This window comes from Alligator mississippiensis, chromosome 1 (assembly GCF_030867095.1).
Source record: "Alligator mississippiensis isolate rAllMis1 chromosome 1, rAllMis1, whole genome shotgun sequence".
In the NCBI taxonomy this organism is placed as follows: domain Eukaryota; kingdom Metazoa; phylum Chordata; order Crocodylia; family Alligatoridae; genus Alligator; species Alligator mississippiensis.
Genome location: NC_081824.1, coordinates 302973653 through 302991011, shown reverse-complemented (window position 1 = coordinate 302991011; position 17359 = coordinate 302973653). Strand labels below are relative to the sequence as shown.

Genomic DNA, 17359 nt, shown 5'->3' with positions numbered 1-17359 from the left:
GGAGTGTGCTCTACTGGAGTGTAGTCAAGTTTGTACAGTATATCACACATCAACAGGAAAGAATATTATATCTATATGATTCTAGCAAAACTGAAGACTTAATATTTTTATATCAAATATGGACACTACTATAATGCAATTGTGGCATTACAGGACCACATTTATCCTCCTTTTCCTTTGTCGTTTTGCCTTTTCCCCCACATGTAAATAAATACAATGCACTAAAACAGCTAGATTGCATGCAGTCAGTGTTTTTCTCTCTTATTTTAGGGATTTGTAAATAGAATTACTTTAGTATCTAAGTATCTGTCTCCTTACATCAAATCAAGAGCAATAGTAAAGTCTCTAATATTAAAGTCCTCCTCCTACATACTGATGTCATTAGAAAGGTCAGGCTAACAAATAAAGCGGGTTAAAAATATTACAGAAAATAGAAAAGAAGGTTAAGCCAAACAAAAAGGCTTACTAAATGGGTTCTATAATTCTGGTGCCCTTTACAGAGGCTGCTGAAGTTGTAACATTTAGAAGGTTACAATACAACAACGCAAATGTCACCAGGGACACTTCAGGTTAGATGAGTGGAGGTGTCAAGCCCTGTTTTGGGGGGGGAGGGGGTTGGGGGGTTGTTTGGTTGCTTGGGTTTGTTTTTTTTACATATGTAGGCATTCCAATCTACTCTGAAAACAAACCAACAAACAAAAGACCCAGTTGTTTTAAACAAAACCAGATGTTGAATCTGGATGTTTGCAGTATTTCTATGTGACTCATTGGGAATTTGACTCTTTCCTTCTCTCTCTCTCTCTCTCCTTCCTTCCTTCCTTCTCCATGGAGCCTGACACACTGGGAACCTGACTTTCCTTCTTTCCTTGTGGAGCATAACACACTGGGCTCCTGACCATCCTTCTTTCTTTCTGGAGTATAACACATTGGGATCCTGACTCTCCTTCTTTCCTTCCTGAGCATAGCACACTGGGAACTTGACCTTCCTTCCTTCGGGAGATAACAAACTGGGATCCTGACTTTCCTTCCTTCCCTTTCCTTGTGGAGCACAACCCCCTGCGAGCCTGCCCTTTTGCTTCTCTCCCCTTCCTTCTTGGTGGAGCCAGATGCCTCGGATCACCTCTACCAGATTCAGGGACGGCTGTTTTCGGGCCAACGTGTTGCTGGCTGCAGATCTGTGGGTCACTCCCCCAGCGCCCTTCTCCCGCGGCTCCAGCAGAAACCCCTTCAACCCCACCTCATCGCGGCCCCTGCCCAGGGGGCAGAAGGCGGCCCCAAGCGCGGGCGGGGCGTGCGATCCTGATTGGCGGAAGCGGGGCGGGGCGGGGGGCGGTGCCGGGAGAGCCCGGCCGGGCAGGGCAGGGCAGGGCAGGGCAGGGCGCGGCGCGGCGGAGCGCAGCGCAGCTCAGCGGGTAGACAGAGCCGGAGCCATGGGCGAGAAGTGCGACGTGGTGGTGCTGGGGGCCGGCATCTCAGGTGAGCAGCCGGGCGCGGAGCCGTGCCTGCAGCCCAGCCCTTTGCAGGCGGAGGGCGAGGAGCCCCGCCGGCCATCGCCGCCTGCAGCGCGCGGGGCAAGCCCGGGGGGTGGTCGCTCCCCCCCCCCTCGGGTGCAGGGCCCTGAGCGAGTCCCGCGGCGGGGGCAGGCGGGGGCTGGAGCCCCGAGGCAGGCAGGCAGGCGAAAGGAGCCCTCGCGGCTTGCTCGAGCTGGGGCTGCTCTGGGCTTCCCTCCCGCCCAGCGCAGCCTGCCCTCTACCTCCACCACAGCTGTCTGGCGGGAGGGCCCTGGCGCCCAGGTGGTGTGAGGGAAGAGGGAGTGGGTGTGCCCAGGTGCGCAGCTGAGGAGGAGCGGGCAGTGCGCCCTTGTTGCCAAGAAAACTGATGGCAAACTGGGCTGCATGGGTAGGTGTGATGCCCGCAGTCCAGGGAAGTTATTATCCCTCTCTGTTCAGCACACGTGGAGTACTGTGTCCAGTTTTGGGCCCCCTGCTACGGAAAGGATGTGGACAAATAGGAGAGAGTCCAGTGAAGGGTGACAAAAATGGTGAGGGGGTTGGGGCACATGACTTCTGAGAGGCTGAGGCAACTGGGCTTATTTAGTGTGGAGAAGAGGAGACTGAGAGGGGGATTTAATAGCAGCCTTCAACTACCTGAAGGGAGGTTTGAAAGAGGATGGAGCTAAACTGTTCTCAGTGGTGGCAGGTGACAGAACGAGGAGCAACCTTTTCAAGTTGCAGTGAGGGAAGTTTAGGCTAGGTATTAGGAAACATTTTCTCCCTAGGAGGGTAGTGGAGCATTGGGACAGGTTACCCAGAGAGGTGGTGGAATCTCCATCTGTGGTTTTTAAGACCCAGCTAGACAAAGCTTTGCCTGGGATGATCTAGTTGGGGATGGTCCGCCTTTGAGCAGGGGGTTGGACTAGATGTCTCCTGGGGTCCCTGAAGTAGGTAGGTTGTTTGATCTATATCTGTCATCTGTCTACATACTTCAGCTCAAAATCTTGTGCTATAGGTAGATAGAGATCAGTGGGTGTATCTACACATAATTACGGGGCATTACGTTTATTACCTGTAATAACAGGTGCTAATTTAATGCACTCTAGTCAGTTCTAATGCACATTAGTGCAATCAAACTCTCTTTTTGTGACTCTTAATGCTCATTGGACTAATTTACTCAAGACAAGGTCCCCCCCCCCCCCCCATCAGCATGCGGAAAAAAGCCCATTGTCTTACAGTCACATACAAGGAAATCACATTAAATGCATTGTCTACCTTTGAGCTGTTGCTAAATGCAACATTTGCTCAATAATGGAAACCAATTATGCAACCAACAGTGCAGCCAACACTGAGCATGACTGTAAAACACACAGCACATGTTGGGCAAGCATAGGGATGGGAACTTTTTTTTTGCTTGTTTGTTTGGCCCTTAAAAATGGGTAGGTGTTTCTTCTGGAACTGGTACTAGGCCTGGATGTACTACTATACCAGGCCAGTACCAGAGGAGTCAGAGGCAACCCTGACATCCTCCTCTTCATGCCAAAAATGCTTGATTTTAGCTGCTGACGAGAACCTACCACAACAATTGGTTAAAAAGCCCATTTGAGTCAAATGTATGGTAATACACATTGGGTTCAGTCTCCCTCAATGCCAACTCTTTTTCAAGTCATGGTGAGCTACTACATTGCATACATTTTGACTTCCTCTTCACTCCCACAGCTGAGCTGTGCCTTTCTTTCTCACTTTCAATGATTCCTGTTTCTTCACCAGCCTTAAATGTCTGGCAAACATCACCAAAGGGGGCTCCAAACAGTTCACCCAGAATCCCTCAGTTGGCCCCTTTCTCAGCCTGTCACATATGATTTGTGTGGCCCTGCCCTCCTTGAGGTGGAGCCAGACTGCATTGTCCTGTGCCTCACCTGCATATACACTTTTGGAGGATCCCAAGACTCATGACAAGAACATGCAGTAATTAGCACTTGGAACCTTTGTGGGGGGTACTTGGAATACGTACACATACCGAGCAGTGCTAAGCTGTGGCATCACTATGGCTTTAAATGCTGTTGACTCTGCTGGGGTTCAACCCAGTAGACAATATGGTAAATCCATGAGTCTTTTGGCTTTGGACTAATATCATGAATAGTTTGTACTATATATAAATAGGTATAAAAGTGCTGCTTAAAAGTATGTTTATGGAGTACCTGTTCTGAAACTTGTAGCTGTTTCCAAAAAAGTAAAATGCATGAATTCTGGATGAACTAAGTCTATGGATACCTGTAGTAATTTGCCTATATGGTACATTTTTATTTTAAAGACAGTGGCCACATCTGTACAAGATGCTGACTGTGCAGTAGCCTGTTACTAGTGCGCAGTAGCGTTGCATGGCAGGAAGCATGACACAACACTACTGCACAGTAGTAACTAGCTACTGTGCAGTCAGCATCACCTAAAAGCCATTTGGTGACACTACTGCGCAATAACTCCAGTTACTGTACATCCATTTAGTACTTGTTTATACAAGCTCTAAACAACTGCGTAGTAACGACTGCACAGTCAGCATCTTGTGTAGACTCGGCCACGGTTTTCAGATTTGCTTCTCATTTCCATATGCTCAAGGAGAGCAGGGTCTGACGGTAAGGGAGGAAAGGGACTGCTGGGGGAAGAAGGAGAAGAGGCAAAGGGGAAAGGTGCTACCTGAACCCCCAAAATTTATTTTCCCTGCTGTAGCAGTGGAAAGGGCACAAATTCAAAGCCTCTAATAATTAGATTCTGGACCTGGAAATTATAACAAATTTATAAATTTTCCCTATGTAGAATCTAATTATTGGGAGAGCAGGGGGGTGAAAGATCAATTTCAGTACTGATTTTAAGTGAGGAACTTTAGTCAGGAAAAATAAAAGGTAATATTAGGTCAATATCAGTCAGTTCCTGTTTGGGCGTAAATGGACAGGCAGTGAATGAAAACAAAATTAAACTGCATGGTAATAGGCAATAAAAGAGTTTAGTTTGGGAATCTTGTTTCTGAAAAAACTAGAATAGTAAGCACAGGATCTTAATGAGGACTGGCAAAGATATCCTTACTGGAACTTCTGTTTCTTAATACATCTCTTTCCCCTGCCCTGTGTTGCTCTCCCCAGCAGGAAAAAAACAAATGAAGAGACGAAAACCCTGTGTGTGGGTATGAAATAAATGCCTTTTGTTTAAGACTACAATTTCCACATGAGCAGGTCAAATTTATAGGAGAGTCTGAGTGAATCTCTGCTCTGACATCATGGCGTGAAGTATTTTTGAATAATGACTTTGTATGGGGTGGTGGCACAAGTCTCATATATATTCTCTTGCTTGGCACTGGCCATGTGTACATGAGACACTGACTATGCAGTAGCATCATCTGGCAGGAGGTGTGATGCAATGTTACTGCGTAAGAATCTCGGACTGCTGAGCAGTCAGCATCACAAAAAAGCCATTTGGGTACTGTGCAGTAACTCTGGTTAATGAGAGTGTACTTGTTTATACAAGTAATAAATGACTGAGCAGTAATGACTGCGCAGTCAGGGTCTCATGTAGACATGGCCACTATCACAGAAACATCTGTTAAAACAGCTTCTTTTTTTTTTCCTTTGAGAAGAGCTGTATTTGCTGGAAAGCTGGGTTTCTCCCAAACACTGGGCTTTTCTACACTTCATCCAGTGCGTCATGCAGTACTACAAACATGTGCTTTTGTTGAGCCTCATGACATTCAGAACTTTTAAATTTGCTTTGCAAAAATATATTATGCCTGGCTAGTGCCACTAACACTAGATCTTGAATTTTTCAGGTATTCTCCCTAATGTAATGCAAACATTTGCAAATTCTGAAAATGCTGTGAAAGAGTGACCATAGAAGTGTTTTGAATCAGAACTGAGAAATATTTATGGAAGCTGATTCGTTATTGGTAATGAAGTTTTCCAACTTCCTACCCAAACTAGGGGACTATTGTTAGTAATGTACACACTTTGGCTTATTCTGTGAAAAGTAAGCATAAATATAAAACACAATATAAATAAGTACAGATATTTTAGTAAATTAAATTATCAACATTATTGTCCAATAGGAAAAAAAAGAATTTGTACGTATCTTAGCTGGTTGAAAATGCCCAAGCTTGCCTAATTTATTTCTTTTGACAAAATGCCTGCTTATTTTTCTGATAGTCGTCATTCTTTTATCATCCACAGAATCCCTTGATGGAATTAAAAACCTTCTTATATAGCATTGATGGCATGACATTCTGAATGTAGTTTGTATGGTTCTAAAAAGATCTTGTTTGCCCTAGGGAATATGTCTCAATCTGGTGTTCTTCTTTCCTAACTTAAAAAGCCATTTTGAAAGGTGTGATGAGCATTTCTTTTACCTATTCTAATCACAGACATCAATAAATTGCTTCAAGATGCTTATTCATTGGATTAATGTCTACTGGGCAGTCTGAAACAGAGCCAACCAGAAAACATCAAGACATTGTAGTAATTGAAAACATGTCAGTGGGATTAAAATGATGAATAAACATAGCATAGGTACAAAAAGACTTTGCAATGAAAATTCTTCCACTGAGAAAAGTTAAAGGTGAAAGATTTGGTGTTTACTTTTCTTATGACTTTGAAGTGGCATCAAATTAAAATATTGCTATTAGAAAACCTAATTATATACATCACAGTCATTGAAAATGTGCATTCATCATCCACAATACCACTTGCAGGTGGGCTTCATTATTCTTATCACAATAGTCATGGGGTTTTGTTCCATTCTTCACTCCACAAGCTTCTAGTCTCCTTCCCCACTTTGACCCTCAGGACTTCCTGTACCAGTCCCAGGTTTCTGAACAACCACTCATAATCTCTTCCTTCCCCCATTCTAAATCTCCTTGTCCAGCCATTCCCAGTTCCTCTACCCTCTCCTTATCTCCAGTCTTCTTCCCAGGCAATCTCAGTTTCCTCCTCCACGCCTTATTCTCTCTCTCTTCTCTTTGGCCATGTTTACTCTTCCATTGGCTCCTAGTCTTCCTACTTAAGTTTGTCATCCAGTTTCAGGGTCCTCATCTCTCCAGGCTCCACATTCTGTTTGCCCACCCAGTCTCAAGTCTAGTCTCCTTGTATCTCTTTTCTTGTATATCTCAGCTATGGGTTTCCCCTTCCATTCTCCTTGCCCTGACCCTACAGTCTCCTCCCAGTCTCGCCTATCCCATCTCAGCTTCCTCATATACCCTCTGGCTCTCAGGATTCCCCAATTTTCCTCCCTGGCTTCTATATCTTGTTCCATCCACCACCTAGCCTCCATTCCAAGACAGCCTTAGGCTCCATGCCATTTCTACTCCCCCAGTCTTCCTGACAATGTTGTTGCTCCTGTTATTGCACCCTGTTGTTGTTTCCTTTCCCTTCTGTTCCCCCCCCAGCCCCAAGGGAATCATTGATAGTATAGAAGAGACTGGTTTCCTTTTCTCAGTTCCAGTATCCAATCCCACCCCAAATCACAGCAGTACAGAGTAGCAATTTATAGACAAAGTCATACTTTAGTCCCACAGCCGTGGATGGAAGGAGCATGCTCCATCTGGTCTTACGTAGTAGCTATGTAGGGAAGGAGTAATTTTAGTCACTGTGGAGATGGTTCATTGGTCAGCACTAGGACCTGTGGGATGCTTGATGAACTCTATAGAGGTTTTAGTTGTTATGCTGCAGCAGATGTCTACTTAACATGTATGAAATGTATTTTAGAGGTTTATCCTTGAGCCCAGTTTGGATGGATTTCATTGGGATGGTAAAATGCACCACCAAATCTCTAGTTCCTGCTCCAAAGTGTAGGGGTGTTAGATCTTTCTTTAAAAAAAGTCTCCAAAACATTGTTAACATTATAAAACGTTGTCTTTTTTCTCTAGTCTTGCTTTTAGAACTGGCTAAAGCATTTTGTCTGAAAATTTCCACAGGTCAGCAGCCTGAGGAAGGCATATTGCACAGATCACTTTAGCTTAAGGAGACCAGATTTGGCAAGCTTTAAGCAGCTGAAAACAGGCTTTTCTAATAGCAGGTGTTCAACAACATTAATGATATATAAGGCAATTCAATGGCCTAGAGGCCTATTGAACTATCTTGGTTAAGGACAGTTTTTGTAACTAGTGGCACACAGAAAGGACTGATGTGGGTAATGTCACATCTGGTTGGTTTTATTCCCTAATTTGAGTGAGAAAGTTCTGACTGAAAAATGAATCAAATGGAAGTGGTCTTTGGCATAAAATCTGAAGCACAGACTGAATCTGCACTTCTAGGCTAGGGACAGACATTGCACATAAACTGGTTTAAACCTGTAACAGAACAGATGTTCAGTCCACATAAACCAGCTTGAAAATGGCTGAAACTGGTTTGAGATAAACCTGGTTGAATGTAGTATCAGACTTAACTGATTTGGGTCAAACCGGTTTATGCAATGTCTGTCCCAGACCCCTTGCTGGTTTAATTTAAATCAGAGTCTCCCAGCATGCTCTCTGGGCTGGGCAGGGCTCTCTGCTCCACAGCAGGGCTGGCCCTTCCCCTCTGCTCCATGGCCAGAGCTCCAGCAGACTTGTAGGCACAGCAGGGTCTGCCTGGCTTCCCCCTGCCATACCCCCCACCGCCGCCTCACTGCTCAATCAGGAACACCCCCCCACTCCCATCTCCCACTTCCCATAGCAGGGACCCTAGCCTCATGGACCCTAGGCATGGGTTATGCTAGCTAATGCCAAGAGGTGACTCTGTGTGTGTCTTTCTCCAATTTCACTGGGACAGGCAGACAGAACAGTGATTGCTTAGGGCTGTTTGGAGCTAATCAACAGGTCAGCAGGTAAGCTGTTTAAGAAGTCTGAAGTAATGGTAGAGAGGCCATTGTTTTGCTAATCTGGTGATAAAGACTGTAATCACTGTCAGCCCTCAGCTGGGTTTCTTGCCTGTCAGTTTGCTGCAGATAGTATGATGAAGTGGGGAGGGAAATTGAAAAGCTCCATATCATCAACAGATGCATTCACTGCACTGCATCCCACCTCCCCCGCACCCTTGCCTCAGAGTGCTAGCCTGGGGCTGGGGGCTGGCAACACTCCTGCCCCTTGAGTAGCTAGCAGGGAATAGCCTGGGACCATGCAGGCAGACCTCCCTAATAAGAGAGTCCTGCTGGAGCCTGGTCATGCCCCCCCAGCTCAGCTCAGCTCCCTGCAGAAGGGAAGGGAGGGCTGCTTTAGCACGCCTCAGCTTCTAGCCTAAGCCACTGTAGGTATGTGCCTGAATTTTCTCAGTCCAGAGAGAATGTCTGTCCGATTTCAAATCATTTCAGCCTAGCCAGGTTAGACTAACCTGCAAAGACTGAATCAATTCAGGCGTGGGCTTTTTGAATGTCTGTCACTAGCCCTAAAGACAACGTGGAAATACCTTGACCACTCTTGTTACTATGCCTCACAGGAGGCTGTTAGACCCACTGGGTGTGTCTACATGTTTACTTTAAGGTGCAGTAGCCTATTTTACTGCACATTAAAGCATCACGTTAAAAAATGCAATTACACTAATGAGCAGTAAAATAGGATACTGCACATTGTGCCTCGGTACTGTGGTAGGACTGCCTAATGCACATTTATTTAGTACCTAACATTGGAGGTACTAAATTTAATGCACATTAGGAAAAGCATATTAATGTATGTGTAGACATGCCCACTAACTACAAGGGTTTTGAACATATGGTGCCCAATATCTTACTAGTATGCATGCAGAACTGTGAATAGCTGATTTACATGGTGTATAAAGGACATGGATCATAGAGCCAGAAACTGGGAGGAGTATGAAAGTGAACAAGAACCTGCACAAGAATGTTTTAAAGCAGGGATTCCCAAACTGCGGTACGCGTACCCCTTAGGGGTATGCAAGACATCTCTGGGGAGTACGTGGGAGAAATTTTGTAATGGCAGATTTAATTTTCATTATAATAATAATTGGCATTTAATGAAATAAAATATAAAACATATCCTGGTAGGGGTACACAGGCAGCTGGTAAATCTGGAAGGAGGTACCCAATAAGAAAAAGTTTGGGAATCTCTGTTTTAGAGTGCACATTGTACTGAAGATTACAGTAATAGTACAATACATGGCACAGAGAAATGCTCTGCCATGCTTGCACTTAGCCTCAAGGATTATGTCTTTTTGGCAGAGATGATTTTAATGTTCCAAATAATAATATGGTTGCTCTTTTGTGTAGTCCGTGATACTCTGCTGCTAAGTGAAATGGACTTTCAAATTTGCTGGCAACAGGCAGAAGATGACAGTACTTCCTATTACACAGATGCATATTGAACGAGACCAAGAAACAAAATTTAGAAGGGGGAGGGAGAAATGTATAAAGGACAGCAATTAAGCTTTATATTGAAGGAAAACACATGATGGACTATGGAAGCTTCTCTCCATGGTAAAAAATGTTAAGTGACTTGGCATTTTCTGTTTTGTCATCTGTGATCAAAAGGCTTTCCAGTGGAATAATGCATTCAAGGGTTTTGATCTCTGTATGAAATATTGAATAATTGGGAAACGTAGGTTGGTGTCTGCAAGCTGTAATGATAGCTCAACTTATGATGTATACTGCTCTGTTTGTTCTGACAGATCTTGGTATGCAGGCCTTTCTGTGGGTAGGAGTGTTAAATACACTGTCAAAAGCACAATTCTGGGTCAAAATTCTATTCTTAGTTATACCTGTATAAATTTGGAGTAACTTAATTCATTTCCCTGGAGTTCCTCCTAGATTTACACGCAGTTTGTATTTAATCTGTTCCGTTTCTCTGTTTTCTGGCTATGTTGTGCTTTGTTTGGCTATCTAATTAAGATACACTCTTCAATATTGCTTTACTAGATGGACCAGGGACCATTATGGTCATTGGTACGCATTTCCAACTTGGGTACCGAAAAGTAGGTACTTGAAGCTACATTTGGATGTCTAAATAAGGGGTCTTATTTCAAAGGTGACCATCCTCCAGAGTTCCTGTTATACTCAGTTAGCAATCTGTGTATTATGTGGAAAGTAAAACCATAGCACAGAGAGCATCGAATTAACAGGTGGATCCATTAAGTTGACCAATATGTGACAAAATGTCAGTTTCTGTTTGTTTCCATTTGTCATATGTTACTCAGGAATGTTATAATCACAAACTACATTGAACGCAGGAATCATATTTCATTAGTCTGTATTTTGACATTTTGATGTAAGGGTATAACATTTTCTCATGAGTGACAAGTTTTTTCAGGTTAAAAACACAACTTTTTGATCCATTCAGACTTGGCTAAAATATAATTTTAACTTGTTTTCTCTACCATGAGAGAGTGAGGGAGAAATTATTGTCAGAGATAGAGAAACATTCTACATTATCTTATACAGCAGTTTTCATTGAACTGTATTCTGTCACACATGGTGTCCGAAAACAGCTGCATAAATTAGATACTATATCTAAGCCATATTTGTATCTTGAATTACCCTTGGATTACTTATTAAATGAAGATTATGACCCCTTTTTATATGCCATGCACTTGGTGAAAATTCTAAATATGGCTGACTGACTCATTCGTTAATGGGTTCAAAGTCTCTTAGTGTCATAAACCTATATCATGTCCTTGCGTTCTGGATTTTGCACAACTTTTGAAACAGCTAAAAGTTGTTTAACATCCTGCATAGACAGGAATGTTAACTAAATATCTGAGAGAGCTTCTGGGTATTATTTATTTCCACCAGCCTATTAAATAGTTAGCACTTATGAAATATATCCCAAATAACATGGTATAATATATACATGGAGTAGGGCAACATTGAGGTTGCTCAGGGGATTCTGACTGTCCTAATATTTGTGCAGTTAAGGTCCTGAAGTTACAGTGACAGTTTTCACATTCATACTCAGCTATAGGAAAAAAATCCTCCGTATTAAATGGTATTCTATCTGGTGCATGAAAATGAAAGTGGATGAGTCTGTGAGGAAGAACTCGGCTTATGATCAGTATTATCCTTTTCATTTGCCCATTCATACTTTCCTAATGATGTAAATAGGGCAACTGTCTTTGCCTTTTTCAGAACAATGTTTGCATCTATTTAAACAGTTCAGGCAGTAGTGCTATTGGAATTCATTTGAGTGATACACTTCAAGTAAATATTGTATCATGAGAGAGAGTTCATTTATATTCCTTTGGTCTGAAAATGTTAGGGAACCGATCTGAATATTAACAAAAAGGAGAGAAGTAAATGGATCCCAGAAACTAGCACAAACCAAGACAGAAAACAGTGATCTTCAAATTACAAAATAAATAAAAATGTCCTCACTGTTATAGTTAACCCCCTAATCTTGGCTACACTGGAAGAAAGGTTAATAGTGTGTTTAAGAAAGTAAAAATCAAGTTTTAGACCAACAGAAAGCTTGTGGCATTGTCTAATAAAGCAAGATTGAAAGAGGAACACAGCCCTATTATGGTTAGCATTTTCTTCGCTGCTGAATTGTTTTGCTGGCCTGTGTAAATTTAGTTTGAAATTAAACAACACAGTTGTTTATTCATTCTTAAATCTGTTGATTTTCATGAGTGATCCTATATGGATACTTTATAAAGTCTGAAAAGAAAGAAACACGGGCTGGATTCTTCTCCAACTCTGTCTTTTACACTCTGGTTTAGCTATAGTGCCTTTCTTGCAGAATTCCTTCCAATACACTGGCGTAAGTGAGAGAAGAGCCAGGATGGATGGACATGTTGAAACTTATTTGTAGTCCTTGTCACCACTATGCCAATCAAGGCAGATTTGGGTGATGACAAGAAAAGTTCACCCCCAGGATATCATGCATATATGTTCCAGCTTATATTGGCAGGTTTACATTTACTTGACAAAAAGATTTCTGTTTGACTAATAAGAGCTGAGTTTAAGATGATCATTGCCAGATTTAATTTTTCAGTTCTGTGGAGATGATTAGATTTCCCATCGGTAAAGCCGTAAATGTAATCACAGAAATAGCCCATTGTTATAGTGAAACTTTTAATATTATAAAGATTTATTGATAATTGCTTTACTTTCCTATTAATTGATGTGTCTTAGAATTAAAAAAAAGAGAAAAACTTAACAATTGTACCCATTAAGGCCAAGGAAATTGCTAAGAAAAACATCTAAATTTTATATATATAGTTTGTATCCAAGGCCAAATTAGCCAAAACTAATTCCAAATTCAAAAGTCCAGAACCATAAGTGGCTCTACTACTGGCAAACATCCTCCATCCGCACCTCGGGCTTCAGATGTTTCCAAAACCTTTGGCAAGCATCCTATTTGCAGGCCCAAGCCTGAAGGCCTGGGGTTCGGATCCCCCAAGTTTTGCTTGCCCTTAGCCATAAGGCCCTCGGAGCAAGCAAGGGAGGAGATTCCTATTTCCATAAAGTGGGCTTAAAGCCGCTACGCCTCACTGGGTTCTGAACCATGCCAGAAGAGCAGTTCTCCTGTGAGGTGTTTCAGGAAAACTGCCTTCTTGGACACAGATACATAGTATTTCTTCTGCCAGGTTAAGAAGCCACTACACTTGATCTGAGCCTTCAAGAAGCTGAGAAAAATGTCTTAATATGGTTTTATCGTTCTTTGAGATGCAATCAGACTACTACAATACTAGTTTAGGTGGTTATAGTCCACCTGAAACTAGAAAGCTTATTGGGCAAAGGTGATTAAGACATGCTGACTTTTGGAGCCAATGGCACACAAGGGAGTTGGTAAGATTCAGCAACCTCTGCTTCCCTAGCCCACACAACTAAGTACCCATGGCCAGTTGGGTCAACTATGGACAGCCTTCAGCACAAATCCAGGGCAAAGGGTGGACTCATGTCTCCAGATCCATAGCAAACTTATCCCCTCTGCCACCATGGCTCTAATAGTTTAGAAACTTCTCATAAAAAGAACCACCTCATTTTATGTGAAATGTTGTTTGCCATAATATCTTAAGAAGTAATAGCAAATTTTGTTTGCTTTAGCCATTCTCTTTCCTGGCTATAGTAATTAGATGGATACCCCAGTACACTTGAATGGAGTTATTATGCTGTCTAAAAAGCAACCAACCCACCTCTACCAAATCTAAGCATCTAAAACCTGCAGCCTACATTTTCAAGACTGACTGTGTGGGGGGGGAACGGTTGATTTGAATGCATTGGTTTCAGTGTTCAGTTTGGGAGATTTTAAAGAGTCTTGATTTTTTTTTTTTTTAAAGGATTGGATTCAGCCTTTTTTGAAAAACTAGTCTCTTTGCAGTGCCCTAAGTTGAGTACTTAAAAGTACTTCACAAAATGTAGGCCCATAAAACTCCTTCACCTCAAAAAAGTTTAATATTTTCACTTGGTTTAACACTTCTACAAAGATTTGCAAGGGTCATATCTCACAGTTGCATTGACTACAAACAGTCTAGCACAAGGGCTTGCAGAAACAGGATATCATGGCCATTGGGAAGTCCTCGTCTGAGATTAAGATGTGATGCTGGATGAAATGCTGCTCTTCTGCCTTTTTGGCAATGAGGCAAGTCACCTGAAATTCCTGCACTTACAGGTTACGGGTGGCCCACTCCTCACCTTCAAATGAAGTTGATTGTCTGGCCTGCTCATATTCTTGATGTAAGTAACATTGGAAACAATGAGTGAAATTCTGGCCCCCCTGAACCTTTAGCAAACTCCAGTAGGGTCAGCATTTCATACAGTAATTCTGGATATGGCATTGTAAAATGGTATCCTTTATTACTTCTAATTACAGTATCACATGCAACTGTTGGTAGTAGACAGCTTCTGTCTGTATCAGCGGTTTTGTATCCAGGTGTAAAGGGAAGCCTGACTGTCTATTACCGATTTCAAACAAAGTGACTATCTCTTCTTTTTATACTTCCATAATGTACATATTATAGCTATCTACTTACTTGGGTGGCCCTCAGTAGTGTAGTATCTGAGCACCTCACAATCTCCAGTGAATTTTACTGTCATAGTATCATAGTAGCTAGGGTCAGGAGGGACCTGAACAGATCATCTAGCCTGACCCCCTGCCACAGGCAGGAATGAATGCTGGGTTCACAAGACCCCAGACAGGTGATCATCCAACCTCCTCTTGAATATGCCCAAGGTAGGGGCGAGGACCACCTCCCTGGGAAGTTGGTTCCAGATTTTGGCCAACCTAACTATAAAATATTGCTTTCTGATTTCCAACCTAAACCTGTTCTCCATCAGCTTATGACCATTGTTCCTCATCACCCCAGGTGGTGCTGGGGAGAAAAGAGCTCTGCCTATTTGCTGTTGATCCCCCCTGATGAGCTTGTAGGCAGCCACCAGGTCCCCCATCAGCCTCCTCTTGCTGAGGCTGAACAGGTTCAGGTCCCTCAGTCTCTCCTCGTAGGGCCTGTCCTGCTGCCCTCTCACCAAGCGGGTGGCCCTCCTCTGAGCCCTCTCCAGGCTGGCCACATCCCTTTTGAAGTGCAGCACCCAGTACTGGACGCAGTACTCCAACTGCGGCCTGACCAAAGTCACATAGAGGGGGAGTATCACCTCTCTAGACTGGCTTGAGATGCACCTTTGGATGCATGACAAGGTATGGCTGGCCTTGCTGGCTGCAGTCTGGCATTGGCGGCTCATGTTCATCTTGGAGTCAATAATGACTCCGAGATCCCTTTCCACCTCTGTGCTTTCAAGAAGGGAACTCCCCAGCCTGTATCTATGCTGTGGATTCCTTCTCCTTCTGTCATAACTGTCCTGTAAGATAGGGAACATTGCTCCCATTTTACAAGCATAGAGATGAGATAACAGGGTGTATTAAGTAATTTACCTAAGCTCACAGGGATTTTGTAGTTTGGTCTGGTATTGAACTCCATTCTCATATGTCCTAGCTTTGTGCCCTATTAGAATATAACCATTCTTCTTTCCCCATGAGCTAAAAGGCCTGCTTCCTGTTCTTGTACCTCTGTCTGCAGCCCAAATTCAATGTTACTCAACAAGTGGATAATTTCTTAGCAGTAATTTTCAGCTATGAGACATGGTTTATACTTTGCCACCTGACATTAGTCTATCTTCTTATCTAGTTTTACTGTCTTGTGCAAACTGTACCTCCTCAATATTGTATATAACGATGCACTTGAGGCTGTTTTGTTTGATCAGGTTTCTCTGTTCTTCTGACATGAAGGCAATGACAGTGCTATCTTTGACAGCAGCAATTTAGGGTCTTTTAGCAGAACTGCAAAATCAGTTGGAATACAGTTTTCTTGTACAGTGTCTAGATGGAGCTTGGTTTGAGGTTGCCATAGAAACCCGTGTGGAGGCTGTACAAATTGTCTTGCCTTGTTTATCCTGATCTAATAACAAATAGACTGAGACCTCAGACAAGGTTAGTTTTCAGTGGGCTCACTTCATCTGACTATCACACCCCTGATTTATAAAAAGTCAAAATCATGGGCTAGGCTGTGGCTTGCATAATCTCTGCTATGTTTAGTGGGGGTGAAAGTTGCAGTGTGGCACCATTCAACCACAGCTACTTGAGATATTTGTCCAGTCTGTGGAAGAGATGGGCAGCGAAACACTTCCAAGGACATTGGGGGAACACACTTTCTAACACCAAGTGTTATACTCGAGAAAAGGATGCAGCACAATCTCCACATGGTACTGTCTCCAGCTTGGTACTCTGGAGGCACCCAAGTGAGGCTGATACTCAGTGGGTATGTCTACAGGTGCAGTTGATATGCTTGCATTTTCTGTGCACAAAATTCACACTAAAGCACTCCCCTGCACACATCTGTATGTGTGCCCCTGTCAGGACCAAACCAAGCCCAAAAGGAGCAGCCCCAGTCCAGGGCTGCTCCTGCCCTGCTATTCCCCCTTGCAACAGCCAAGGGGAGTTCCAGACTACCCAGGGTACCAGCCCTGGGCTGGCAGGGGGCACAGGAGCTTAGTCTGAAATTCCAGAGGGCAAGGAGGAGCTGTCCTAGCTCCGTTGGCAGTTCTGCCCCAGATGTGGGGGGGCGGGGAGATCGAGCTGGCCCCAAGTGAGGGGGGTGGGGGAAACTGTTCTGCTGAGCCAGTACAGCTCTCCCCACCCCTTGTGATCCTCTGCTGCCTAGGCTGACTGGGAGCAATTTGTTCCTGGTCAGTGTCTACACATGCTGTATGGAGCATTAGTTAATGCTTCCTTTTCCTAGTGCCTGTGGCTACAGGTACTAGAAAGTGGTGCATTAGACTAATACACTATGCAGTAATTGCTGCACACATGTAGATGGTGATGCTTTACTGTGCATTAGATTAGTCTAGTGCTCTGTAAAAAGTCTTGGGTAGATGTACCCAGTGGGTGCTTCTATGTGTGCAATTAATATGAAGCAATAAACTCTGGTGGATATTGTGTCAGAGTTTATTGCTGCTGGGCAGTGTGTTTACATGTGTGCCTGGGGCTGCAGCATGTTGAGCTAGGGTGGAGCAGCCCCAGCTGGCAGGGGGCCTGGGAGGCCAGCCTGCCAAGTCGAGGTTTGCTCTGGCCTGGCTTAATATGCTGCAGAGTGGATGGTTGGGGTACAAATGTGCTTCAGTGAGGGGCTAGCTGGAAGGCAGCCCCCTTACTGAAGCACTGTCGTGCCCCAGCAAGCCCCATCCACATCTACACATGTGTTACTGCATAGTAAGTAACACCGCTGCAGGTTAGTATTTGTATTTACAAGTACTAACCTATGGCGGCATTTATTAGTTTACTGTGAACTAATACGGCCGCATATGTAGATGCGGAGACTTTATTGTGGAGCTAATTACACATGCAGTTAATTCAAAGCAATAAATTCCGGAGCCAAAGTAATCTTCTGCCAGGTGCAGCATCTACACGTGCA

General features: G+C 43.5%; 1 protein-coding gene across 2 annotated transcripts in view; it reads left to right on the top strand.

The window, feature by feature from the left end:
- Window positions 1-983: 983 nt before the first annotated feature.
- The window catches only part of LOC102561407 (amine oxidase [flavin-containing] A), a 63631-nt gene continuing 47255 nt past the window's right edge, over window positions 984-17359 (top strand). Inside the window, exon 1 of one of the 2 annotated variants that reach the window (XM_019487231.2) lies at window positions 984-1177. Coding sequence is in view for 1 of the 2 variants with exons in the window: in XM_006270298.4 (XP_006270360.1) it covers window positions 1431-1476 (46 nt within the window). In the remaining variant the exon portion in view is untranslated. Of the gene's footprint in view, window positions 1178-1357; window positions 1477-17359 lie in introns of those variants that run through there. The other variant, XM_006270298.4, reaches the window with a different exon arrangement.